The sequence below is a fragment of the Toxorhynchites rutilus genome, chromosome 2 (genome assembly GCF_029784135.1).
Source record: "Toxorhynchites rutilus septentrionalis strain SRP chromosome 2, ASM2978413v1, whole genome shotgun sequence".
Lineage (NCBI taxonomy): Eukaryota > Metazoa > Arthropoda > Insecta > Diptera > Culicidae > Toxorhynchites > Toxorhynchites rutilus.
The window spans coordinates 302,136,747-302,163,485 of record NC_073745.1 but is presented as its reverse complement, the minus strand read 5'-3'; the positions used below and the strand labels follow the sequence as shown (position 1 = coordinate 302,163,485).

Here is a 26,739-nt window from a genome sequence, read left to right as displayed (position 1 = left end):
TTTTGGTTTTACCCTTTCTCTCTAGGCATGCGCTCAGTGGCATTTGCGATGGTTTTGGTTTTTACAGGGTTAAATTTATAAAGCATTAAATTTTTGACAATAGCAGCAAGAGGAGAAATAGTGTGACCCCTTGGCCTTATTGGGCAAAACCAATTCCGAAGGTAGGATACGAGAACATGCCCCAGCTGCCACCCACTTCGACACAGCAGGCGATTGGAGGCAATTAAATAGCGATCAACGCCTACTGCAATTAAGATTAATGGTTCCTGGAGCACTTATCGGACGGTAGCGATCGCTCGCGCACCCCAATCAGTGGGAAATTATCTTCACGCACAAATCAATCAAAGGAGCCCCTTCACATTGGAGCGGATCCTTTTTTTTAGGGGGGGGGGTCCCTTCCGTGTTTGGGGAGGTTAATTGCTTCGCTAAATATTGAAATCTTATTTACACTATGTGCAGTTTGTTCGCGGCGGGGGCGAACAAAATTGGCTCCGCGTATCGCTCGTCGTGGCCAGAGAGGTTCCTATGTGTTTGCTGACGTTTTTCGGTTCGTCTACGTATACATTCTCGTGAGGGTAGATTGTGGAATTAGAACTAAACAGAGTACCGACGAAATAAATCCCTTAAACAATAAACGATATATGACTCGTTGCGTATACAGTTTTGATTAGCAATCATTGTAGATCTGTGTTTTGTGTGTGTGTGTGTGTGTGTGTTTCACTCCTTAGTCAATTGGCATTTGGTTTCATTGATTAGCTACTAAAAAAAACCTTACACATATAAATGGTATACTTTGCTTTCACCACTCCGTTGTTCTGTTCTGTTTTTTTTCTTCAGTATATGACACACAGAGATAGGAATTTTACGTATATCTGTTGCAGTTCAGTATTCAGTTTGAATGGACTGTTTTCCAGCGTTGTTTGTTGTTCAGTAAGAGATATGAAAATCAAATAAATCTATTATCACAGGCTAAATTCTTCCTCGTTTTTTTTCCTTGCTCTCGTTCACTTTTTCTTCGATAGTTGCTTTTTGTGTGTGCTTTTTTTACATTCTATTTCATTTGTTTCTATGACCTATATATAATATTACTATTTTTTACGTATATCCGTTGCTTACTATTCGATTGGTTAACATAGGATTGACTTTTCGACAACGCAAAAAATACGAATAAAGTAATCTTTGTTGACATGAGGCTGCCTTATTTAGAGCGTATACATCAGCTTGGTTTGATTCTGAGTCCATAAATTTAATTTTTGTATTTTTTTTTATTTGGCTCAAATTTTGCAGATGCATTCTTTATGACCAAAAAGGACAATCTGCTTCATCGGTTTGTCATTTTGACTCTAAACTTACATTTGCCTAACATTACCTAAGCAAAGATTGCTTGAAAATTTGGTCCAATTGACTTGGTGTCTTCCGCATTGTTTTAGGTAATTTTTGGAATTATGTGGGTAAAGTATTCACTGTTAAAAACATGTTTTATTTTTTCGTTTTATTTCGAAAATAACACTTAAAGCTCAATGTTCTCAAAAAAATGTGTTCTTTTAAACTTTTCGATATGTCGCAGCGTTCAACCAATTGCGTCAAAATGGAAAAAGTGGACATAAAACTTTAATTTTTTTGAAAAAAGTTGGATTTTTGAAATTTTTTTTTGATTGTTTTTGTACCCGATTTTATGAAAGTACGCATAATTTACAGCCAAAAAATGCTAATTGCTACCATTTCTAAGGGCGAAGATTTTTTGTAAATTTGGTCCAATTGGTGTCTTCCGCAAAGTTTTAGGTTATTATTGAGATTATGTGGAGAAAGTGTGCACTGTTAAAACAAAATGGTTTATTTTTATTTTTATTTTTTTTAAAACACTTATAACTCAATCTTTAGAAAAAAAGGCGTTTTTTATTTTTTGATTAGTTGCAGCAGGCAACTAATGAACATTATTGCACGGTGCGTCAAAATGGAAAAAAATGCACAAAAAAGTTATTATTTAAAAAAATGTTACAGGCGGGTTGTGTCCAAGACACGACCGTTTACCTAGGATAACGTTAGGCTATTTGCTGCATGTTGATTGTGGATATGTTTGAATAATTTCATTATTTAACTCTTTGATAATAATTTGATGGTCCTGAAAACGATAACTTAGTTTGACTGCTAGGTATTATTTTTTGTTCACTCCACCATTGGTACAATCGAGTAACGATGGCGAAAAGATGCGTGAACGCGAATTTCAATTGGACTAATAACGCAACAACATAGATGCGCGAACAAAGATTTTTGGCGATTGATTTTAATATTTGAAGATTTAATTTGTTTCAGCTTTGTAGCTATTTCTAGCAAAACTGCTATCAGATAGTGTTACACTTACGCTTATAGGGGAACAGGAGGGAATACGGACAAGTTAAGAAAATCGTCGTTTGAATCTGTGGAAACTTGTTTTCTGAATCCTCAATGCAGTTTTTTGGCAGTTCAATATACTGTTCTCCGATTTCATCTGTCAGATGTAAAACACAAAGTTTTTTCAATGCTTTTTACTGAAAAAAAAAATAAAACAACAACAAATTATTCACTCACGAGAGGAATAATATCATTCGACTACCACAAAACTACCCCGGCAGATCAAATGACCATTTTAAACTTTTTAAACATTTTAAAGACAAGTTGTCACATCACATTCACTAGGCTGACAGTGAAAATTGTGACGAAATTGGATGATGACATCAGGTCCGGCTAAACGGTTCGTTTCAGAACTGGGACCACTGTCAAGATTTGGACTGAATGCTAAACGTATGGCACCTTAGAGGCGAATGAACTGCAAAGTTTAAAGCCTCTTAAAAACAAAGAATTGAATTGTATGGCATGGTTTGATTTTATGGAATTATTGCCAGCGGAGCTCTAGACGAATATCTCTGGAAATTACATTTTTCTTGGTTTTCCTGTTTTTTGTAACCTTCATACTGAGAATCAAAATACAATGCCTTTGGCGTTTGAAAAGAAATGTGACATGTTTATAACATGTTTAACCTTCCTATACTCGCGCATAGGTCTGACAGACCGAGAATGAATCAGGTGACTGAACTAAATGACTATTAAAACTGAATGAAGTTGACCCCTTCACGTATTATTTGATACGTCACACATCAAGTGATTTCACTAGTCTGCTGAGCGTTCTGGCGCCCTATGTTATTCAAGTACCCACGAGTGGGACTCGATGTTATACGGGAAAGGGTAAAAGAAAAAAAAAATCTGTAGTTTTATCATTCTATTGTATCTTTTTCTTTGAATAAATATCAATAACGCCTAAAAATAAACAATAGCAATATTACAGAGACCCGCACTGTCTGTGAGTACACGAGTTACGATTTTTCGCGCGAGTATAGGAGTGTTAAACAACAGACGACACTTATATAGAATAAGTAAATAAATTGAAAAAAAAACGCATTCGATTTTTCAAAGATAGATCTTTTTTTAAAAGATCGCCCAATCCTACAAACAAGCTGGGAATGTGTTTGCAGCAAAGTTATGATCAAAAGCGAAAGTCGATGAACAGAAAATGGAATAGTTTACTTACACCCCTTTCATTTGAGCTCCTCATATATGATGGGCTTAGAAGGAAAGGGGTGTAAGTGGCTTTTTCTCCAGTTATTACTCAACTGCAAGAACGTTCCAATTTGATTTTGCTACAGGATCATATATATTATTTTTTTCGATGTAATAAATTGTTATGAAGTGCCCAAATCGATTGGTACAAAAATCTAGCCAATCCATCATGAAATGACTGAGCTACAATAGATTTTCATTCTCCAATTTGTATCCGTTTTTCAATTTGTACCCCCAAAATGTTTCTGAAAGACGTAATCCATCGTCCAAAAGTAGTTGAATTTTTGAAAATTGTTGAAATGTTTTTTTTTTTAAATTGTTTTTAGACTAGATTGATAGTGCGCATAATTTGCAGTCAAAAAGATGACCGGTAAAATTTTGTTAAATGCTACCAAATGATTTCAAAGTAAAATTGACTAAAAATTCTCAAACAAATGTATGGGAAAATGGGAATGCTTCCAATTTTCATTAATTTAAACTGTTTACGAATGAGAGAAACTAATGTAAATATCAAACAAATCTTTTTTTTTTCTTCAATTTCCGATAAGATTGGCATGTAAATCACCAGAATTCGTTCCAAGCGAACATAGTTATATAATTTGAATCTACTTCGAAAAAACGTGTTATATCATTCAAGTAATTGAGAGCATATTACATCATATTATGAATTTGACACACCAAGATTGTTGACGGTTATTTTGAAAAGTATGAAGGGCAGAGGCTGAACCAGTCTTCCGAAAAACACTTACATATGTGAAAATTCCATGTTTTTGTTTGAACATGAACATGCGTTTCTCACATCATAAACACGATGTTTATAATTGAAGTGTATCATGTCCAAACATACCACCCGTTGTCGCAGTATTCATTGCTTTCGTTTCGTTTCTTTTCATGCACGGAAAAAAATTATTCCTCCTAGAACATTTCTTTGTGGAGCACTTTTTCACAGAAACTAACTAGAAATTTAGTTCCGATTGCAAAAATTACGTGAACTCAAATGCTATGAATTCTGGCACATTTTGCAAGTCTGATTAAATAATCCATAGCTATTTCCCGTGAAAAGAAAACATTCTCTGAATAGAAAGAAGCTTTCTATGAGAATTTTTTTTCTCCGTTTATGTTGCCCATTGAAGTCTGGGGAACCGAGTGCACAGTGGTACAAATGCTGGCCAAATAAATAAATACATAAAGATAGATGTTTGGTGTCATAGACCAAATTGTAGAGCGGTTAGAGAGCATTAATTTGGTTGATAGAAACAATTAAGTTTACTATGAATTTTCGCGAAGAAATTTAAAATAATACCTTCAAAACAACTATGTTTTTCACTTCCAAAATGTTGTTTGAATCTACTAATTTAGTTGTTTCACAATTATGTCCTATACTAAATTTTCTCATCTTTCAAACGGAAGCAACAGAATCGTCTTACGTAGCGTATTTTTTAATCTAGGCAAACAGAGCCCTAAACGAAAAAAGTTATATATACAAACACAAATAAAAAAAATTTTTTGACTCCAATATATACAGGATTCGATTATAAACAAAAACAAATCGGAGATTGTGTATAATCGAGTCCGCCTGTATATGCTATTCATATACCATCCAAAATCTTGGGATATATGATGATATATATGCGCTTTAATGTTTGCTGGGTACCAAGCAACAGCTCCATGAACTATATTTGAAAACGAATACTGTTCAAGGAACACATAAATACCATTCATTTATAACAGTTTCCGTAGATAAAATAGAAGTTAGGCAATTTTTAAACTATAATGATAGTAAAAAATGTGTAAGTATTATGAAACAATGAAATCTGAAATAAAAGGCAACTTTTTATCATTGTATAAAAACTTTAAATGAAATACTTCCGGAAAAATAATTTTCGTAAAACATCCGAAAACAACCGAAAGTGGAGATTGTCAGTAAATTTTATTTTGAAATCACTGTATCTCGGGAACGGTAGTAATTCATTTGTACTTTCATTTTGTAGATCGGCTTAAAAAACATTTCATCATTTCAACAGTTTTCAAGAATCCAACTTTAAAAAAACATATAACTTTTTTGTCCATAATTTTTTCATCTTGACGTACTGTGCTGCATCATATCAAAAAATAAAACTATGGACGGTTGACGTAGGACTGCCGTTGGCTTAGTAATCATTTGTGTTTTTCAATTAGCAACAATCGGACTTCGAATGTTCCTCATTGGGTACTATATCACCGCTGCGCAGAGCTATTGATTAAATTAGCGTATGAATGAAACAATTTACGAATTCAATTGCAAACTAATCCCAATTTAGGTGAATTCATGCATTATGGTAGTGATTATCGCAGCAAATAGTTATCAACATTTTGCCTAATCATCAAACGGTATGCGTAAAAGTTCAGTGAGCTGGCGACATGAAGGGGCATGCAGTCTTGAATAACCGAGCCAAAGCGTTGCATTTGTACCCGCTTTTGTAGACCGTGTTAGCAAAACGCATTCCGGAGTGTAAAAACGCATGGGGGTACAAAAAGTACTGCCGAGATCTGGAATGCCGATTTTATTGGTTTCGGAATCTGTATTGGGAAAACACATTCCGGTTTGCAAAAACGCAAGTTAGTACAAAAATACCCGCTGTTTGCATCTATTTTGCCATGGCGATTTCCCCAGGCTCCATGGTTTTAAAGTCTGTGTTAGAGAAACATTCCGATTTGCAAAAGCGCAAACGGGTACGGAAGTATCCGCTGCATGCATCTACTTTGCAATGCCAGTTTACCCTGGCTCCATGGTTTAGAAGTCTGTGTTAAGGAAACATTCCAATTTGCAGAAACGCAAACGAGTACAAAAGTACCCGCTGCTTGTATCTATTTTGCAATGCCGATTTCCCCTGGCTCCATGGTTTTGAAGTCTGTGTTAGGGAAACATCCATTCATTCCTGCGATGGTACCTCAATCGCTGTTCAATTATAACTAAGTGGATTTCCGAGCGGCGCTCGCTTATATACCGGTTGGTGATTTCAATAGCCTGTTCTGAAAGCAATTTTAAGGCTATTGAAACAAGTTTTTGGATCGAAAAGTAACCATACCATTTCGTTCAGTTGTTTAGGAGCTATTAACGCTCAAAATTTCGGTCTCCGGCGTAACGCTTTCGTTTTCGAAGCATTGATTTTACACCCCGGTATAGAAACGAAAGACGTATTCCTACGTCAAAAAAAATCAGTAACACATTTTTTGAGAAACTTTTTTTGGAAATAAAGAAGGCTTTCTCCATATAGCCTTTATAGACTTTCTCCTAATAACCTAAAACATTGCGGAAGACACCAAATCAATCGGACCAATCGTTTCTATGTTATATTTGTCCGAAAACTTTCAAGGAATCATTGTTTAGGCTCTTTTCAAAAATAAGGTTAGAGTTCAAATGGAAAACCGATGATACAAATTGACCTTTTTGGTCATAAAGAATGCTCCTGCAAAATTTGAGCCAAATCAAAAAATTTAAAAAAAACCATCGTTACCTTCGAATTCAAATGGAATCGCTCTGGTTTGATTCTTTTAATTGGTAATTCTGGATATCGTTCGGTTCCGAATTCACTGGGATCTCGATACAACACCCGGTATACCAGCACAGGTGGGTCAGGGTTGACTCATGCCTGTTAATAAGTATTATCATAATCATTCAATTATCGCTTAATTCGATAATTTATATTCGAAAATTGAGTGTGTGTGTGTGTGTACTTTTTATTCACCCTATCGCCTGTCACTTTGTAGTTCTTACCGGCATGTGCTAAAATATATAAAATCTATATGTAAATAATATTTATTCATGCAATCGTTGCTCCTTCCAGCCAATGCTCGTTTTGGTTCTTATTTTTTTGTGTGTGTTCTTGTTTTTTTTTTAATTGAGTTGCGTATGTTTGTTTATTCTTGGACCAAAGGGAGGAACCTCATTATTTGTAATAAATATTAATCAATTCAACTTCATCATCACCGCGACGCGCGAATTTTACCGCTCATGATGTTTTTTCCGCACTCTCTCTCTCTTTCGTTTTTTATCCGGCTCTGTTTTATCCTTCATGTCAACACGCACGTGACCCGAAAGCAAGAGGGAGTGATGCTTATTAATTAATTATCATATTTTCATCATGTAGCCCTCGCGACCCCATCACTATTCATAAAAGCTTCGCCTGGGAATTTATGCGTCCATGACTTGGTTTTGATTCGGTCAATTCAATGACCACGCTGAGCCGTTGAGCTAGCACACGTTCGGCCAAGGAGGCATTAATTTAGCTTCGAATGTTCTGTCGCAAGGAAATTTTGTTCACAAATGGCTTTTCCATTCTAATTAATTCACTTTCCCCTCTACCACGTGGTTCTTTAATTGCAAATGAAAGGAAACACGCTCCAATCGGACAAAGTGTGCATACAATTTGAATTTGGGAGCCAATCAGCAATTAGATTATTTTTGCTTACCGACAATCCAAACAGAATCGGGCGCATGAACGTGAACACTCACTTAAGGTAATTTGGTTCCAAATTGATCGAATTAAACTAATATTGGAACTCTGTTAAACCATAATAACACAGCACTCTCGCTCTGCCCGTTGGCGTTATTGGAAGAAACACAAGCTGACCGCCTACTGCGACGCACTTGAGCGCGGGTTTCGACAGTTGGTCCATCCATGGTGTCATTACCATATTTTTTTTATCAACTTACCTAATGAGTTGGTTTTTCAAGTTACGTATACTCGTTTCGCTCTTATAGCCAGGTTCAAGAATTAACTCTTAACAACAAAAAAAAAACCTTAACAATAAACACCAGTTTCGAACTAGATTACGTATGGCATTTGAGTTGCGCTTCACCCACGTGGGCGGGTTTGTCGCTAGTATACATTGGTTTCCGTTGAGGTTAATTATGACCCCCGATCAGTAGACTACCAGCGTCATTTGATTCGTCCTCAGAGCTTGCGACTGACGCTAGACGGTTCTGAAGGAGACGCTGTTGTTGTTGTTGTTGCTGGAAGAATTCGTTGACAGATGCTAGCTTTCGGGATGGGTTCCCGGAATAAATCGCCACAGAAAACGACTGCAACAGAAACCACCGCTTATAAAATGTGTAGTAGGCTATAAATATTGTGGCGCGGTATTGTATTTCAAAACAAGAATTAACCGGGCAAACGTATCGCCCCAGGCAAACGTAACGCCCCGGGCAGACGTATACCGTCCGACGCTCGCTAGAGCTCGGTCGGACATTGCTAAAGGATCGTATCCTATGTTTCAAACTAACCGGGCAATCAGTGGATCCCAGGTTTGCGTGCGAGACACCGCCGCTTCCGACGGCGGGTCGGCGGTGGACTCGGATTGCGTCATCTTGGCGGCATGGGCCGCCTCGATTCCTTATCCTCGCCAAATGGGGACTTCGTCCCCATTACATTGTCCTCAGAATAAATTTCGAAAAACGAGAACAAGAGAATAAATTTATAATAGAAATGTGAGGCACATGATGTTTTTCCCGCGCCAAATATTTCTAGCCTACTACACTTTTTCTAAGCGGTTGTTTCTGTTGCAGTTGTTTACTGTGGCGATTTATTCCGGTCACCTTCGGGATGACATTGTCAGTAGAGGTCGATCCGTATCCAACGCCCGGTTGATGTTGGCGCTGATGTTTTCAATATTGGCCAGTTGAAGGGGCGGTGCCTGGCCGGGTGCCTCCGTTGGGTTGTCTGACCAACAGTGTTGTTTGCTTGAATGGTGACTTTGGTGGTGGTTTGTGGGCATTGCTAGCGGCGGCTGCGATGATGACGATGGTGGTGGGGGAGTACTTTGTGCTGTGGGAGTAGATTTTTCTTTGTTTAGATTTTTAAAAGTTGATGAAGGTGAACTGTTGTGTCACTCACCAGAATTATCGGATACATGTTCAAGCATTGGCTGGAGTATTCGGCGTCTGGCGTTGATGAACCAGTTATTGACCTGAAATAACAAGAAAACGCGATGTTAAACATGACTGATGTAATGGATCTATAATTTAAAATTGTCTTTATCTTCAATATTATGAGGGATATGCTGCCGTTTTACGCATAGTTGTATCATGTTCCAAAATCGGCAACTGAGAAAAACGTCATCAAAGTTCTCTACCGAATTTGGCTACCAGAAGCTTAAAGCATTTCAGTTTAGCAATACACTGGGTTTTTTATAAGCAGAAATCTATTGTTTAATGAAATGTGAACAGATCCCCTCACTTGAATCAATCAATCTTGGTTACGAGCTTAAAGACTCATGGGGGGACAGTTATGCCTAGAATATCAACATGGGACAATTGAACTTGATGTTGTTTTTTGATATACCGTAAACTGACCAGACGTTCCGCATTTCAACAAAATGTCCCGCGATTCCGTCCCGCGAAACGTCCCGCATTTGGCAAAAGAAACGAAAATGTCCCGCGATATCAATATATTTCAATATCACAATTTGATCATGTTGATTTTCTTAAATGGATGAACCTCAAAAAAAAATTTATTTGGCAGACTGTTCAAGAGCGCTAACAAAGATTAATACGTTGAGCTGGTTTCATCGCACCGACAGTGGGCTTTTTGTTTAGAGAGTGTCAGCTGGAAGCGACAGCTACAAAATTGGAAAATGATTTTTATAAAAGTCCCCTATTCATCCGCAGGGACCAACGTGAGTCAGGCGAAAAGTTCATCTTTGGTCCCCTAGCTAGGTCAGAGCTTAACGTTTTAAATAAGCCGGAAGAACTAGTGTATACTCGACAGGAAGAGGCAGAGTTCTTTGAAGAATTATCGTAAATGAAACGCTGGGCGGTCTTACGGAAGTTGGCCAGAACCTGAACCATGGCCGATGAAAAGATGTATATCGGCGTGTTATTTTACCTTTTCGTGGCTTTGGTAGTCGTCTGCCTCTTTATTTTGGCCATTCGCCCAAAAGTTTTCTATCGGGCGCAGCTGGGGAATGTTGAGAAGGTTGGTGGTCTTCGCGACAATGTTTATCTCCAACCGATTCATCCTCCAGTGATCTTTTGGCATAATGGGATGATCCCAGGTTCGGCATAAAGACCACATTACCATCCCAACTCCGGCAAGCACTTCGTACTATATATCTCCCCGTTAACCATATGACTCTCGTGGAGGCGATCTGGCGTAGTGGTAACATCCATGCCTCTCACGCTGAAGATCACGAGATCAATTCTCACTTCCGACATTCTTCCAAAAAATGAAAGTAAAAGTGACGAACCAGTCAAATAAGTTGAAATCACTATAATACAGATAAAAAAAAACATATGACTCGAAAGAAGAGCGGCTTGGACATATGCCCTTCACGTCTGTCAGAGAAGGACCTTCTTCGAGAACTTGATGTGAATGATATATTCGACATCATCGCTTACCTGGGGAACGTAAAGTACCCGTTCTCGACATTATAATATCAGATTATTTTCAGACACAATTCTCGTTCAAGATTTTTCAACCACTTGCAAATAACATGTTTCTCCGTAACGTTACATGCCAAATTTGGTTCTATTTGCTTGATTAATTCTCGAGTAATGCAGAAATTTGTGTTTCATTTGTATGGCAAAGCCCCCTCCTCCCCTTAGAGAGGGGGATGGAGTGTCTAACCGCTATAGCCATAGCATAGCATTATTGCACCCTTAAACCTCCATATGCCTAATTTGGTTTCATTTGCTTGATTAATTCTCGAGTAATGCAGAAATTTGTGCTTCATTTGTATGGCAGCCCCCCTAAAAGAGGGGGGAGGGGTATCTAATCACCATAGAATCATTTATCGTACCCTGAAACCTCCACACGGCAAATTTCGTTTCATTTGCTTGATTAATTCTCGAGAAATTCAGAAATTTCTGTTTCATTTGTATGGCAGCCTCCCCCTAGAGAGGGGGAGGGGTCTCAAACTGTCACGAAAACCTTCCCCGGCCACAAAAATCCCTACAAACCAGTTTTCATGCCGATCGGTTCAGTAGTTTCCGAGTCCATAAGAATCAGAAAGACAGAAAGACATCACCCCATTTTTATAAATATAGATGGATCTTCAAAAAATACATGGCGGAACAGTTATGCTTGGAATATCAATATAAGACAATTGAGCTTGATGTTGTTTTTTGACGTAGAACTACGTCTTTCAGGAAGGGTGCCAAATCAGAGAACAGGTCACGTTTTTATGAAATAAAGTTAACGTTAATAACTATTTTCACTGTGAACGAATTCTCATGATTTACATACCAATCGAATCGGAAATTCTCTGAGATTTGTTTGATATGTTATACATTACAATTCGCTAATCTCTAAACGGTTTAAATTTATGAAAACAGGAAGAACTTCCTTTTTTCCCATACATTTGTTCTGCCGATTTGTATGCTAACCCTAACCGTATTTCGAATACTTATAACTCGAACATTTCTTAACAGATCGGAAAGATGTTTGCATCAATTGATAGGAAATATTTCTATGCGTCTATCACAATTAATAAAATGTTATTTTCATGAGATGAACAATTGAATAACTGTAAAATGTCAAGCGTTATCTAAACACCCTAACTGCCATGTTTTGATTGGCCCGATATACGGTTTCTCCAACACAGACTTCAAAATCGATGTACCTGTGGAAATCCACTTTCCAAATACATATGCAAGCCGGGAGTATTTTTGTTCCCACCGAGCTGTGTTTCCCTAACACGGACTTCAAAATCAATGTGCCTGGGGGAATTCGCTTTGTCAAACATGCAAGTCGGGGGTATTTGTTGGTGTTGAGTACTTTTTGTGCAATAATTTTAGAGCGAAATGTAAAATACAATGATCGTTTGACAATTCTTCCGTTCACATATTTTGGTAGTCCTAGGCATCATATCAAATGTTAAAGATCGTTCATTTAATTTATAATGTTATTTGAAGAACAATCTATTAAAAAATAACAAATAAACAAGTGGATTGCATAATATAATTGCGTAGTTCTACGTCGAAAATATGCGGCCGTGTCCTAGACACAACCCTTTACTTTTTAAGAGCTGGGAACAAACAATAACTTTTTATGTGATTTTCCGGAAGATTAGGCATGAAAAAAATCGTTTTATGAAGAAAAGTGAAAATTGTCAAAAAATAACATGGGACAACTATGCGTAGAACGGCAGTATGGTGATCGGAAATTTTGAGCAGCTAATCGAGTTAAATTTTTACTCTAGATTCATGATCTCATACCATGAATTCATCTCTATGCAGGTTGATCCTTCTCCGTTTATTCCCAACCGTGTTCGTTTCCCTGATTACATCAATTCATCTGTGCATTTTTATTTTTATTTTTCACTAGCTGACCCAGCAAACTTCGTCCCGCCCAAAATTTGTTTTTTGTTATCAATACCTTCAAACATTCACGTTTTCTTACTAAGCGCAAGTTCATGAGTCCAATCGCAGAACTGTTCATTGATTGTTCTTCTAATCGACCCCGTTGAATTTACCTTTTACTATAAAATTTCTAGTACTTCTATCAAAACTCATCATTATAATATCAGATTATTTTCAGACACAATTCTCGTTCAAGATTCTTCAACCACTTGCATATAACATGTTTCTTTTTTACATGGAATAAATGTTTGATACAGAAAACATGAGAGAATAAAGACAGACCCCTCCCTTCTTCTCTCCTTAGAGAGGGGGCAGGAGTGTCTATTCACCATAGAAACGTTTCGTGCTCCCTGAAATCTTCACATACCAAATTTGGCTCCATTTGCTTGATTAGTTTTCGAGTTATGCAGAAATTTGTTTTTCATTCGTATGGCAGCCCCCCCCTAAGAGAGGGGGAGGAGTGTCGAACCACCTTAGAAATGCTTCTTCCCCATAAAAACTCCTCATGCAAAATTTAGTCCCGTTTGCTTGGTTAGTTCTTGAATTATGCGGTAATGTATGCTTCATTTGTATGGTAGCCCCCCTCCCCCCTCAGAGAGACGGGAGGAGTGTCTATTCATCATAGAAACGTTTTGTGTCCCCTAAAACCTTCGCATGCCAAATTTGGCATTTTCTTGATTAGTTTTCGAGTTATGCAGAAATTTGTCTTTCATTTGTATGGCAGCTCCCCCTTAGAGAGGGGGCAGGAGTATCTAACCACCGTGAAAACATTTATTGCGCCTTAAAACCTTCAGATACCTAATTTGGTTTCATTTGCTTGATTAATTCTCGAGTAATGCAGAAATTTGTGTTTCATTTGTTTGGCAGTCCCCCCTAAGAGAGGAGGGAGGAGTATCTAATCACCATAGAATCATTTATTGCACCCTAAAATCTTCACATGCTATATTTCATTTACTTGATTAGTTCTCGAGTAATACAAAAATTTGTGTTCCATTTGTTTGGAATGCCCCCCTAAGAGAAGGGGGAGGAGTATCTAACCATCGTAAAAACATTTATTGCACTCTAAAACTTTTACATGCCAAATTTGGTTTCGTTTGCTTGATAAATTCTCGAGTAATGCAGAAATTTGTGTTTCATTTGTGTGGCAGACCCCCCCCACCCCCTAAGAGAGGAGGAGGAGTATCTAACCACCAAAGAATCATTTATTGCACCCTAAAACCTTCACATGCCAAATTTCGTTTCATTTACTTGATTAGTTCTCGAGTAATACACAAATTTGTGTTTCATTTGTATGGGAGCCCCCTCTTAGAGAGGGGGAAGGGGTCCCAAACTATCATGAAAACTTTCCCCGGCCCCAAAAACCCCTACATACCTATTTTCATGTCGATCGGTCCAGTAGTTTCCGAGTCCATAAGAATCAGACAGACAGAAATCCATTATATATATATATATATATATATATATATATATATATATATATATATATATATATATATATATATATATATATATATATATATATATATATATATATATATATATATATATATATATATATATATATATATATATATCTGTACTTTACCAATGGGTCTTCTATGAATGAGTCCAGAGGGTTTGGAGTATTCAACGATTTTTATAGCATCTCCCTCAGACTTCAGTATCCTTGCTCAGTGTATATTGCTGAAATGACAGCAATTCACTGGGCGCTGGACAACGTCGCCTCACGACCTGTTGAACACTATTACATTGTAACGGATAGTTTCAGCTCTGTCGAAGCTATCCGTTCAGTGAGGTCGGAAAAGCACTCGCCGTACTTCCTTGAGAGAATACGAGAAATTTTGAGTGCTTTATCCAGACGCTGTTATGTCATCACCTTTGTCTGGGTCCCTTCACATCGCTCAATTCGCGTTGACGGCGGAATGATGTCGACATCTGGATACGAAATTAGTTTGTATCAGGCCATCTATTCTCTATCAGATTTGTCGGACCTGAGACAGTTTCAAATTGCTAAAATTTGTATGAATTTTTTTCTTAGCGTTATTTAACTACTAGAAGTACGTTGTTCTGACCCTAATTTTAACAATTTCTATGAACTTTCAGATATTCTCACCAAAACTTACCATTATAATATAAAATTATCTTTAGACACAATTTTTGTATGATATTTTTTCACTAGTTGCAAGCAAAAGTGATTTTCATTTACATAGAGTATTAATTTGATTTGGTACAAATAATTTTCATTCATAATTTTTATTTAAAAATGTATTCATTTCTTCCGCAAACCCATATTGTCATGCCTACTCTCTCATTTCATAATACGAAGCTCAATGCCGTCAACGATTAGCCTCACACCATGGTTCAAAAGTCTGCACTTAAGTCAGGACTTTATTCGAACCTTCTCCCGGCTCATGATCAATCACTTCTTCTTCTTCTTTTTGGCTTTAAGAGGGTTTAAACTCTTCAGTTTAAACTTCGCCTCTAAGTGATCAACCACTGTTCGTTAGATGCGCTACTCTTTCGTATCAATCTTGCCGACAACAATCTTTGTGTTTGTGGCAAAGGTTATCACGACATCGAGCACGTTGTTTGGTCTTGCGAGGTGTATCTGGTCGCCATAACTGGGCTGACCTTCTCGCCCAGTTACCGAACGACTACCGCATCTCCGCACATACAGATTTATTCGAGGTGCCTTGCAAAGCCCAAAAAACGCCTCATCTTCTTGGTAGAACGTTCAATTGCTATTCCGTTAGTTAGCTATTTTCAATATGCACAAAATTGCGATTACATGGAGAACTGGTTTTACTTATTTGCAACTTTATGCTGCAATTGAGACGCGCTTTTTGTGTCCGGATCGTGCATAATCCGGATTATAGTTCACTAAGTTTATCTTCCACGGTAGCTAATGGCTTCTATGTGGATATTAGAATAGTGTGCCTATTAGCCTTACTAATAATTCCAAATTGAGAACGAATCTAAGAAGATTAAAAGTTACAGAGTCTTGCAGCGCTCAGCAGTATGATTTTGTTTTATGGAGAGCGTATTTGGGAATTTTTATTAAGATTTGACATACCATCGCATTGATCGGGTTTTTCATCTCCATCTCTTATCAAGAAAACAACTGTATTCACAATGCAATTGTATTTGATATGAAATAACAGATTCAATACAATTAACTTAATTGTGTAGAAATCATTCACACAGCAATAATATAATAATAACACAATAAATCCAACTATAGAGTGATCGTATACCGGTTTGTTTTGATACATCAGTGAGAATAAATTATAAACTACTTGTCTGCTTGTGGATGATGATAGGCTTCTTATCATACTAGTCATAATAACTAATTATTGATCGTTCGATGTTTTGTGATTGCACATGGACTGCATGTTATTTTTTCATGTTTTGGAAGCGGACCGACCTCACGACAAACATGTCGATTTCGGATTTTTTGTTCAATCGGATTCCAGCAGCATATCAAAGCTTACTTCAGTTAGGAATACTATGCAAGAAATCAGTTCTATCTTGGGATAGCTTCGAAAGAATTAATTGGCTTGAAATGTATCAACAATCCATATTTACATATGTTTCGATGAGTAAGCATCCTTGGTACTTTATTAGTATCTTACTGAACAACTTCCAAGCGCGTTTTTGGGTCACTAGACACCTTCTCGAACAATGTTGATATGTGAAGGTGATCATCTATTTCAGTCGAACTTAAGCAATTTCTAGTTTAAACATTGAACTTGTCACGTCAAAGAAAAAATAAGATTAACGAAGTGGTAAGCATATACTTATCAATTCTATTGACGTTGACTACGTCAAAAAAGCGGCTTAATAAATGTTCCCCCGCTGTGACAATTTTTCAGTTTATGGTTCGTTATCGTGCTTAACGGACATGTAAAATTGTTAGCTCCAGAATGTATTTTAAGAATATGCACGAAGGAAACTGTACAGTACTGAGCTTGTATATGTGCTCCCGTGGCCGAGTGGTTAGCGTCACACCTAACATACCGGGGGTTCGGGTTCGATTTCCGTTCTGGTTGGGGGGATTTTCCATCAAATAAACTTCCTCTGACTTGCACTGTGGTCACGCGTACTCTAGAACTTGCCATTCAGAATGCATCGAGGCGTGTTATTTGGCATCGAAATCTCAACTAAGTACTAATACAAATGACGCAAAAAATAATACGTTGAGACGGCGAAGTTCTTATAGGAACGTTAGTGCCATTTAAGAAGAAGATTAAAAGAATGTAGAATAATGTGCGATTCACATAGAACGTTACGGAAAAGAACGTCTACGTTCCGTCAACGTCTTCACCAATTCACACATGCAGTCAATGCTCACACCAGCACCGTCACGTCAAATGTCAAATGAATGATTTATTAAATGTTATTCATGGTGTCGCCACCTACAACAGTTTTAACTTGCAATGACCTCTTTCGAATCAGCATACCTAGAATCAGTTCTAAATATGGAGAAAAACAATGAAAATCATTGAATTATGTTATTTGAATGCTTAAACCCCTTAGTCCCGACCCTTATTCAACAATAATAATATATAGACTATTTTTCTCGGCTAGTCGCGAATGATTTTGACTCCGAAGTTTGGAATCAAGAGATATGTTGACTTAAAAAATACAACCGAAATCAAAACAAAAGCCGAGACACAAAACCCAGACAAAAACCATACGAGCCGTTCGTCTCCGTCAATTATTCTTTTCTACAAATCCTGCCGGTCGTTTTCGTTGAACGTATGCTGACGGGTCGTTACGTTGCCGGTGTATGTGAATGTTTCCATAAGAAATGCATGGTAGAATAACTGACGTAACGTGACGTGACGGAACGTGGACGTGACGTGGATGTTGTATGTGAATCGCACTTAAAAGAGAACAAGAAGTCAATCCACGGTACATTATCTTTCCTTCGGTTTGACGTTTCTGCTTGGTTTGTTTCAGCTCTCATCCGATAACAATTCAATAGGGGCATGTAGAAATTGCAACAAATGTGCACTGAAACGAGCCACCCGAGCCAACCGTCAAACTGACGTCTCCGTGCACTAATTTATGCAGTGGTCTATTCATTAGAGTTCTGGAATAATTTTTGGTTAGGTTGAACCTGATAACATATAAAGGGTATTCCAATAGGGACGCAGTTGCCAAATAAACAATTACTTTTAGATGGTTTCATTCGGCTTTACCTGTTTGTATGTATGTTTGAGTGTTTGTAGGGTTATCCCATATTAATTGAAATTTGAACCCATTCCTGATCACTGATCTAAAATTTGGAACATACCTGTAATTCTACTGTCATTATAAAACTGCGTATTCCATGATCTTGAAAAAATCAAAATGGCTGAATGGATTGAAAATGGTCGATTATGTACCTTTTGCAATTCCTCGAACGAAATGATTCGACTAATAGAATACATACACCCAGGATTTTCCAATTAACGAGGTTTTTTTAGGCGGATTTTTCAATTAACGCCGTTTTTTTACGCGGATTTTCCAATTAACGCCGTTTTTTTTACGCGGTCCGCGTAAAAAAAGACCAGTGCAATATCACATCTCCCCCTCAGCACACATTTTTCTCTCACATTCCCTCAGAGCATATTACGGTAATTAGTGCTTGTAACGGAGTTTGGCGCTTAGTGCTGCACCTCATCACGATTCTTACGTGGATTTTATGTGTTGGGTAACGGGGAGCTCGCCGGGCGGTACAACGGGACGGGGTTTTTACGGGCAGCTATTCGTGAATGTCTTTCCCTGTCTACTTAGCTCTGGACGGTCCAACAGTGGTACTGCACGTGCATCGGCAGAAGAGTGTACAAATTACTAGGGAATCTTCTAGCAACAGCAGATGACCTCATTCGTGAGGAATACCGAACTATAGCTACCAGTAACCAACGAAATTGCAGGAAAAAACTACGGGTCTTCAGAAGCGAACAACACTCAACTTTTTACTTCCGTTCTACGTAAAGATAGTCCCATTTGATATCTATCATTAGGTGACATGGGTTTTTTTACGCGGATTTTCCAATTAACGCGGTTTTTTTTACGCGGATTTTCCAATTAACGCGGTTTTTTTACGAGGTACGTATCCCCCGCGTAAAAAAAACCTGGGTGTACTGTACATCATCAAAATATTCCGAAGAAAGCTGGGTAAAAAATAAAAATAAAAAAAAGTTGAATGGTTATATTGTAGAGAAGTATACTAATGATACAGATAATTTACTAAAAACTAGAAAATAAAATGAGTTAAAAAGCTTTTTAAGTAAAACGGTTTAATGCTAGAAAATAGTTAGGCAGTAAGTAGCAACTAGTAGTTATCACATCCGTTAATTTATTAATGATGAGACTAAGATAGAATCGTGGGGTATATGATGGAACAACTAACTGGAAATCCAACGTTTATTTCTTACCTAATTTTCTTCGGAATATTTTCATGATGTACTGTATTCTATTAGTCAAATCATTTCATCTGTTATCGATATTTAGGGGATTGCAAAAAATACACAGCCGACCATTTAGTGGCGGCGACCTTTTTGAATTTATGTTGTTTATTATGTTTTGTGTTCTCCAAGTCAAGCCATTCAGTCATTTTTGAGCGACGACCAAATTGGATTTTTCAAGATCATGGAATGACAGTAGAATTAAAAGTGTCTTCCAAATTTCAGATTAATCAGTCAACAGGAACGGGGTCAATTTTCTATTAATGTGGGACCATTTGAAAAGTAATTAGTTATATGGGGACTGTGGCCATCTTGGATTTGGATTTTTCATGATCTGATATGTTCTACTAGTCAAGCAATTACAATTGATACCCTATTGATGAGGTTTTGTAAAAATATATATATGGCGCCATTTTATGGTGGCAGCCATTTTGGATTTGTATTTTTCATAAACAACTGTGTTCTACTAGTCAATTCCGTTCATTTGATACCCACATTGAAGCGGTTCTGAGAAAATCTGTAATTCGCCATTTTGTAGCTGCCGCCATCTTTGATTTACATTTTACATATATAAATGTGTTCCACTGTTCAAGCCCTTTCATTCGATACCCGTACTGATGGGGTTTTGGGAAAACCCATATTGATGGGATTTTGAGGAAATATGAACATAATCCGCCATTTTGTAGCGGCCGTCATCTTGGACTTTCTAGATCATGGAATACGCAGTTTTTTAATGACAGCAGAGATAAAGATGTGTTCCAAACTTCAGATCAATCGGTCAACAGGAAGGGGGTTAAATTTATATTAATGGGGTACAGTGCTACAGACAAAGTTACAAAGTCATAAACATACAAATGGGTCAAGCTAGATAAAACCGTTTAATAAATAAGTGCAAATCATAATTATATTAAACGTTTGCCGAGCGAAAATTATTGACGTAGGACTACGTCTTTCATTTCTATACCGGGGTGTAAAATCAAAGTTTCGAAAACGAAAGCGTTACGCCGGAGACCGAGATTTTGAGCGTTAATAGCTCCTAAACAACTGAACGAAATGGTATGATAAACACTTCATTCGAAAGATAAAATGTCTACGCGTTATATACTTGTTACTTTTTGATCCAAAAACTTGTTTCAATAGTCTTAAAATTGCTTTCAAAACAGGCTATTGAAATCACCAATCGGTATATAAGCGAGCGGCGCTCGGAAATCCACTCAGTTCTAATTGAACAGCGATTGGAGCATGTTGTCGCTGTTGCGGTGAAGCTCTTTATTTATCATGAAAGCGCGGATGAACGGTGTCACCAAGAGCCTGTTTGTGCACCCTAGGCCAGAAGGGAATCTATCAGGAGGAGAGTGATGCCACAAACGGTTCCCTGGGAAGACATCGCTACACACACATACACGCGCGCCTATTAACAGGTGGTTATCGAGTTGGCATTAACCACTGGTGGGCTTCCAGTATCGAGGAAAATGTGGAAATATCTAATCGTTACTGAGAATAATCTGCCAGTTCCTCTGGGAATTTTCAAAATATATTCATGTGAAAGAGTTTAATTGAATGTTTTCTATCCATGTTACACTGTGACCAAATACATTTGGTTTTGTGGTTTTTCAATCAATCGCAATTAACAGGATAGCTTCAGAAGATTATTCTTCCCCATCAGTAGGATATTTCCGTATCCAATATTGGATGCATAAAACCTTGTGCCTCAAACGTAACGCTCTCGTTTTCGAAGTTCTCCAAATATTCATTCATTCAGAATGAATTCAGATTCAACTTCATACAAATGATCTCTATATCAACGAGAGTCCTACGTCACCCTTGCGGTTATACCATAGATATAACCCACTTCCTGTTTTTTTTATGATTCGTTTGTCCAGAGGATTCGATTATCCGGAGTGAAAAAAAAAACAATAGAGTCCGACCTGTACTTTTGTTTCCTAATTTCGCTCATGTTAAGAAAAATCTCATGTAAAGTTGTATTTTTTTGAAAAACAATTTCAGTTGCTTCTTATATGATTTCTTTCAGTATATCATTGCATATAATGAGGTGTATAAAGATTTATTAAATTGTATAAACTGTAATGCATCTGGCATACATTCTGGGAAAATGTTGAATGAGAACTTTCATAATACAGATTGTTCTATCTCCGAAAAGTAGTATTTTCTCCACAAATTTCTACAAATTTTTTGATGTTTAGGATTACCCTGAATTCATCGTTTGTGTTGAAAATTACTTGTCATTATCATCCTAAATGAAATAATCACTCGAGTAAAAGCACTTACTTGTAACAGCGTGAGATTGGTTTGGGCGGCTATTGCACGTTTCTCGTCCTCAGTAGGATAGGGATGCTGTGCGGTTCCACAGTGGCAGCGCAGATGATTTCATTCAGCAGGGAGACGGGAGATGAGAGAAAAGAGAAACAAAAATCAAAATTAGTTGAAAACAGAGGAAATAACAAACTTGGAAAGCGTATACTAACAACAAGATGCTGAAATAACCAGGCCCGCATCACGCTAGTAGCGTGTTTTGGCAGAATGCCCCGCTTGCACCGTTTACCACTACCACCACCACCGTCGATGTCACTGCCGCCGCCTCCGAGATCATCGGTGCCGGCGTCCAGCTCCGAATCGAGTTCGTCCGAACTGCCGCCCGGGGACAGTTGGCCACTGGCGAAGGCTTCCAGCAGCGGGTGCGTGGAGAGACCTATCTGGCTCAGAGGGGTGGTTCCCACTATCGTGTGGGATGGATTCGGGGGAAGTGGAAGCGCAGGTCGGAAGATGTCCGCTTGGGGAGGGATTTGTAAATGCTTAGGGATTTGTTGCTCGGGATTGGGACGGGGAGGCTGATTGAACGAACCTATGTTTGTTCGGAAATTTTATTCGGAGTGATGAGAAGAGCGATTCGGTACGGGTCTTACCTTGCATATTGCTGTACTCATTGGCATCGGTTCCGGTCAGGTAATCGGTGTTTTGGTAATATCCTTGTGCGCTCCCGGAAAGGTCCTGTGTGGTGACAAAAATCAATTAGAAACAATATCAACACAATGAAGGGGTTAATTGCTAACCTGCTCCGGGCTATTGATTGGACTGTTTGAATTTGAAAGATTGTTGTTATGCTCCATGGCATAATCGGACCGGAGGAGATTTTCCGACTGCATTTTTCCCCGCAGACATGCAATGTAGCGAGTACAGAAGTCCCTACACAGCTCCTGGACCTTTTCCAGCTCCAGCAGATGTATTCGCAGCACTTGCAACGCTTTGATCATAAGGCCGTCCAGTTCGGAATTGTTCGTTAGCAGCGGGCGCTTCTCCTTCTCCAGCATCTGCACAAATGCCTGATTGGGTGATGGAAGCGATAGTTTTTATTCCGAACATGTTACGTGCCCCGGTGACGGTGGGTGGGTTAGATGACTTACCTGAACATCTCGGGAGAAGCTATCGCCATCGCTTGTTCCATTCGTGGATCCGTTCGGGCTGGACGAATTCGAGGAGGAAATGTAGCCTTGTGTCGCTTGTTCGCATTTTTCCAGCAGCAACGCGAGCAGGGAAAACAGTGGATGTCTGCGGAAAAAGGGAAAACCATTGGATGAGGGAAGGAATAAAATGCATTTTCCTAGCAGAGAAGAACAAAAAAAATAAGGTTGTACGATTTCTATTGTGTACGTACATATCTATGTATGCTTCTGTCGTCTCGGTCGTAATAAAGATATTACAGTTATTTCAACATTGCTTGATTCCGTGTCTTTTTCCGCAAACGCCCTCTCCCCCACCATCTCTCGTTAAGCAGAAAACGATTGTCCCGAGGAGCTTTGTAAAACATCATGTCTACTATATTTACTTATAGTCCAATATCGTATCCATCGGAATATCGTGTGCATTCGAAATCACATTTCGCCGTTTTGAGTGGTCTTTCGATCTGGGTTCTTGCTGGGGCTCTGCTCTTGCCAACATCGAAACAGCGGAATGGCGGAAAAGACTTTTGTTTCGGAATCGTTATGTGACAAACGATCAGCATGATTCACGTTTTCGTCATCAATAGCAGAGCAACACGCTCTTCCACCCTTGTCTTCTTATATCATTGATGATGAATTCATTTTGAATCTAATCATATCATTGAAAATTACAATGTAAAAGTTGCGGTGACTGGAGAATTAATTTCATGAATTCTAGTTCAATCAAAAAGTTTATTGGCTAGGGGAAACCCGTTTTTACCGGTTAATAGCTGTAGTGATCGATAACTCGTAAAGTATGAAACAATTTCATGGTTATGCTCAAAAATAAAGTGCATCGGATCGCCGAACGTGAATTGTACAGAAATTACGATTCTCAAAGATATCTTAATGTAATCAAGGAAAGTACTCTATAATTCTGAAAATTACTGACGGGTCCATTGCGCATCGTATTTCTATCCCGGAATCCCGGAGTGAATTAATGATTTTTTATATTAATAAAACATAAGCTTATTTCAATATCTTTTTGAATATATTTTTTCGAGTATGTGCCATATTTTTAGTCTTTCATTACGTTAACCGCGATGAACTTATTATTATGGATTTAAGTGTTTTAGACTTCAAATTTTTAGACTTACGCTAGCTTAAAATTTAGTTTAGTTTTCGTATGTTCAGGATTTTTGAGGATATTCAATATTTGAGATTCAGAATTCCAAGAATATAAAAATTTTAGGATTAAGGGCTTTTGAGATTCCGGATTTTTAGAATTGGGAATTTAAAATCTTCAGGAATTTGGATGATAATTTTTATTAATCTGATAGCAACAGCTCAACATTCAATTTATTCAACTAACATTTCCAGATGTTCATAGCTCGTAGAAAAACATTCCTTGCTAATCCCATCAAATGCAAAGCATTACTTCATGATAGTGGATGGCCCTTGTTGGCTTGGCTACGAGGTTCAGTTCATTGTCAGCAGCCATGGAAGTAGGTACCGTACTTAAAGTACGCTTGTACGTACCACCAGTTTCATTTCGAAGTCAAGGGGAACAGCACACAGTACGCAGCACGGAGCCATCGCTCGTCCGTGTGCGGACTCGATATTCATCTCCCGTTCATCTCCCGGTCGAAACCCAAATTACCAAATAAAATGTTATAGATGTTTAAGGAAATAATGTTTGTAATTTATGTTGTCTCGAATATATAAAATGAATCGTTGTGGAGAAAAAAAAATATACTTAATTTATTCAAAGATTATTATTGTCAATAAATGCTTTTGTAGTTCTTGATTGTTAAGCAAGGAAAACTTTGCGTATTTACTGGCTCGCGGTGTGGCCTAAAACCCGTCAAACCGAATCGATTTTTCAGTGTGAGGTCACGAGTCCAGGGTTGAGACTCGTTTCTGTTGTTGGCATATATCTTCAACCCCCGCTTCCTCTTCTGAAGCAAGTTTCAAGGTGGGTGGGACCGATCATCATTGAGGTAGATCCAGTGATGAGAATTTCTGTATAAACGGTGTTCATTGAGAACCACCGGAGTGAATTTCTGTTGCTTTAGGTTCGGAACGCGGACAAACGGTGTCGCGGGTCTCTCTTTGGAGCGCAGCCAACAGTCGCGGAACAAGCCGGGTTTAGGGACAAAAAGGACAAACCCGCCCTCAGGTGTTCTGGGGGTGTCTCAAAAGCCGGGCAACGACAACAAACACAGCGGTTGGTCTCCTCTTCGCAGGAGTGGCGCATAAGCCAACCGCTTATTCACATAAAAACCTCGGTAGCGACTGGCTCGCACGCTTTCCCAGCGTGTATCAGCGTGTGTCAGAGATGTATTCTTTTTAGTTTTTGAATTGTGATTTTTCAAAATTATTCGGTGGTCTAATAGATTAATTATGATTTTATGCCGATTTAGATGTCGATCAACAAAGTTAAAGTTATGATTTTTATTCTTATTTTCTTCGTTTTCTTATGCTTTATCTTCTTATTTTCACCCATAACATCACTTAATCGCAAGTTTTTCGTAAAGCCTAATCAATAATCTTTATTATTATATTAGGCTGTCAAAAAAGTCCTGCGGTATTTCCGCGAGGTGTCGTTGTAAGCGCGTAGTTCTAGTTGTATTCATTGTATCGAGTCATACTATAGCTGGTTGGAAAGGTATTTTTGCGCGCTATAATATAGTCCTTGACAGTGTTTTGTTTGGTTAAGTCGTTCGTGAGTTATAGTGTCGCAAATATGGAGCAAAATAAAGAGAAAATCCTACTACTATGACAAAGGCAAAAATGCATCTCAAGCTGCCAATAAAATTTGTGCAGTTTATGGACCCGATACAGTTTCCATTTCCACCGCACAACGATGGTTTCAACGTTTTCGTTCTGGTGTAGCGGTCGTCGAAGATGCGCCACGCTCCGGAAGGCCTGTCGTCGAAAATTGCGACAAAATCGCTGAATTAGCCGAGAAAGACCGGCATAGTAGCAGCCGTAGCATCGGCCAAGAGCTGGGGATAAGTCATCAAACCGTTATTAACCATTTGAAGAAGCTTGAATTCACAAAGAAGCTCGATGTATGGGTGCCACACACGTTGACGCAAAAAAACATCTTTGACCGTATCGACGTATGTGAATCGCTTCTGAATCGCAATAAAATCGACACGTTCCTGAAGCGGATGGTGACTGGCGATGAAAAGTGGGTCACTTACGACAACGCGAAGCGCAAACGGTCGTGGTCGAAGCCCGCTGAAGCGGCTCAGACGATGGCCAAGCCCTCATGAACGGCCAGGAAGGTTCTGCTGTGTGTTTGGTGGGATTGTCAAGGAATAATCTATTATGAGCTGCTTCCCTATGGCCAAACGCTCAATTCGGACCTGTACTGCCAACTGCCAACTGGACCGCTTGAAGGTAGCACTCATGAAGGAGAGGCCATCTTTGATAAACAGAGGCCGCATTGTCTTCCATCAGGACAACGCCAGGCCACACACTTCTTTGGTGACGCGCCAGAAGCTCCGGGAGCTCGGATGGGAGGTTCTTTTGCATCCGCCGTATAGTCCGGACCTTGCACCAAGTGACTACCACCTGTTTTTGTCCATGGCGAATGAGCTAGGTAGTCAGAAGTTAGCCACAAAAGAGGCCTGTGAAAATTAGCTATCCGAGTTTTTTGCCAATAAGGAAGCGAGCTTCTATAACAGGGGTATTATGAAGTTGGCATCTCGTTGGGAACAAGTCATCGAACAAAACGGCGCATATTTGACTTAAAACAGATGATTGTAACTAATCGATATCGTGGCAGCACAATTCGGTTGGATCGCTCTATCCGATCAACTCTCGATCCTCGGTTGAATTAACATCGCGAAAATTGCTTGATGCATACTGCACTGCTGGACTCAAACAGATGAGTGGAATCGGA

At 38.6% G+C, this 26,739-nt stretch overlaps 1 protein-coding gene across 4 annotated transcripts in view; it reads right to left on the bottom strand.

The window, feature by feature from the left end:
* Positions 1-697: 697 nt before the first annotated feature.
* Positions 698-26,739, bottom strand: part of LOC129771701 (homeobox protein PKNOX1-like) — a 221,093-nt gene continuing 195,051 nt past the window's right edge. For all 4 annotated transcript variants that reach the window (XM_055775628.1, XM_055775629.1, XM_055775627.1 and 1 more), the window contains 8 exons: positions 22,812-22,956; positions 22,461-22,730; positions 22,314-22,398; positions 21,876-22,252; positions 21,679-21,744; positions 9,471-9,543; positions 9,183-9,401; positions 698-8,628 (listed from right to left, as the gene is read on the bottom strand). In XM_055775628.1, the coding sequence (XP_055631603.1) occupies positions 8,483-8,628; positions 9,183-9,401; positions 9,471-9,543; positions 21,679-21,744; positions 21,876-22,252; positions 22,314-22,398; positions 22,461-22,730; positions 22,812-22,956 (1,381 nt within the window). In that variant the 3' untranslated portion in view covers positions 698-8,482. The remainder of the gene's footprint in view (positions 8,629-9,182; positions 9,402-9,470; positions 9,544-21,678; positions 21,745-21,875; positions 22,253-22,313; positions 22,399-22,460; positions 22,731-22,811; positions 22,957-26,739) is intronic.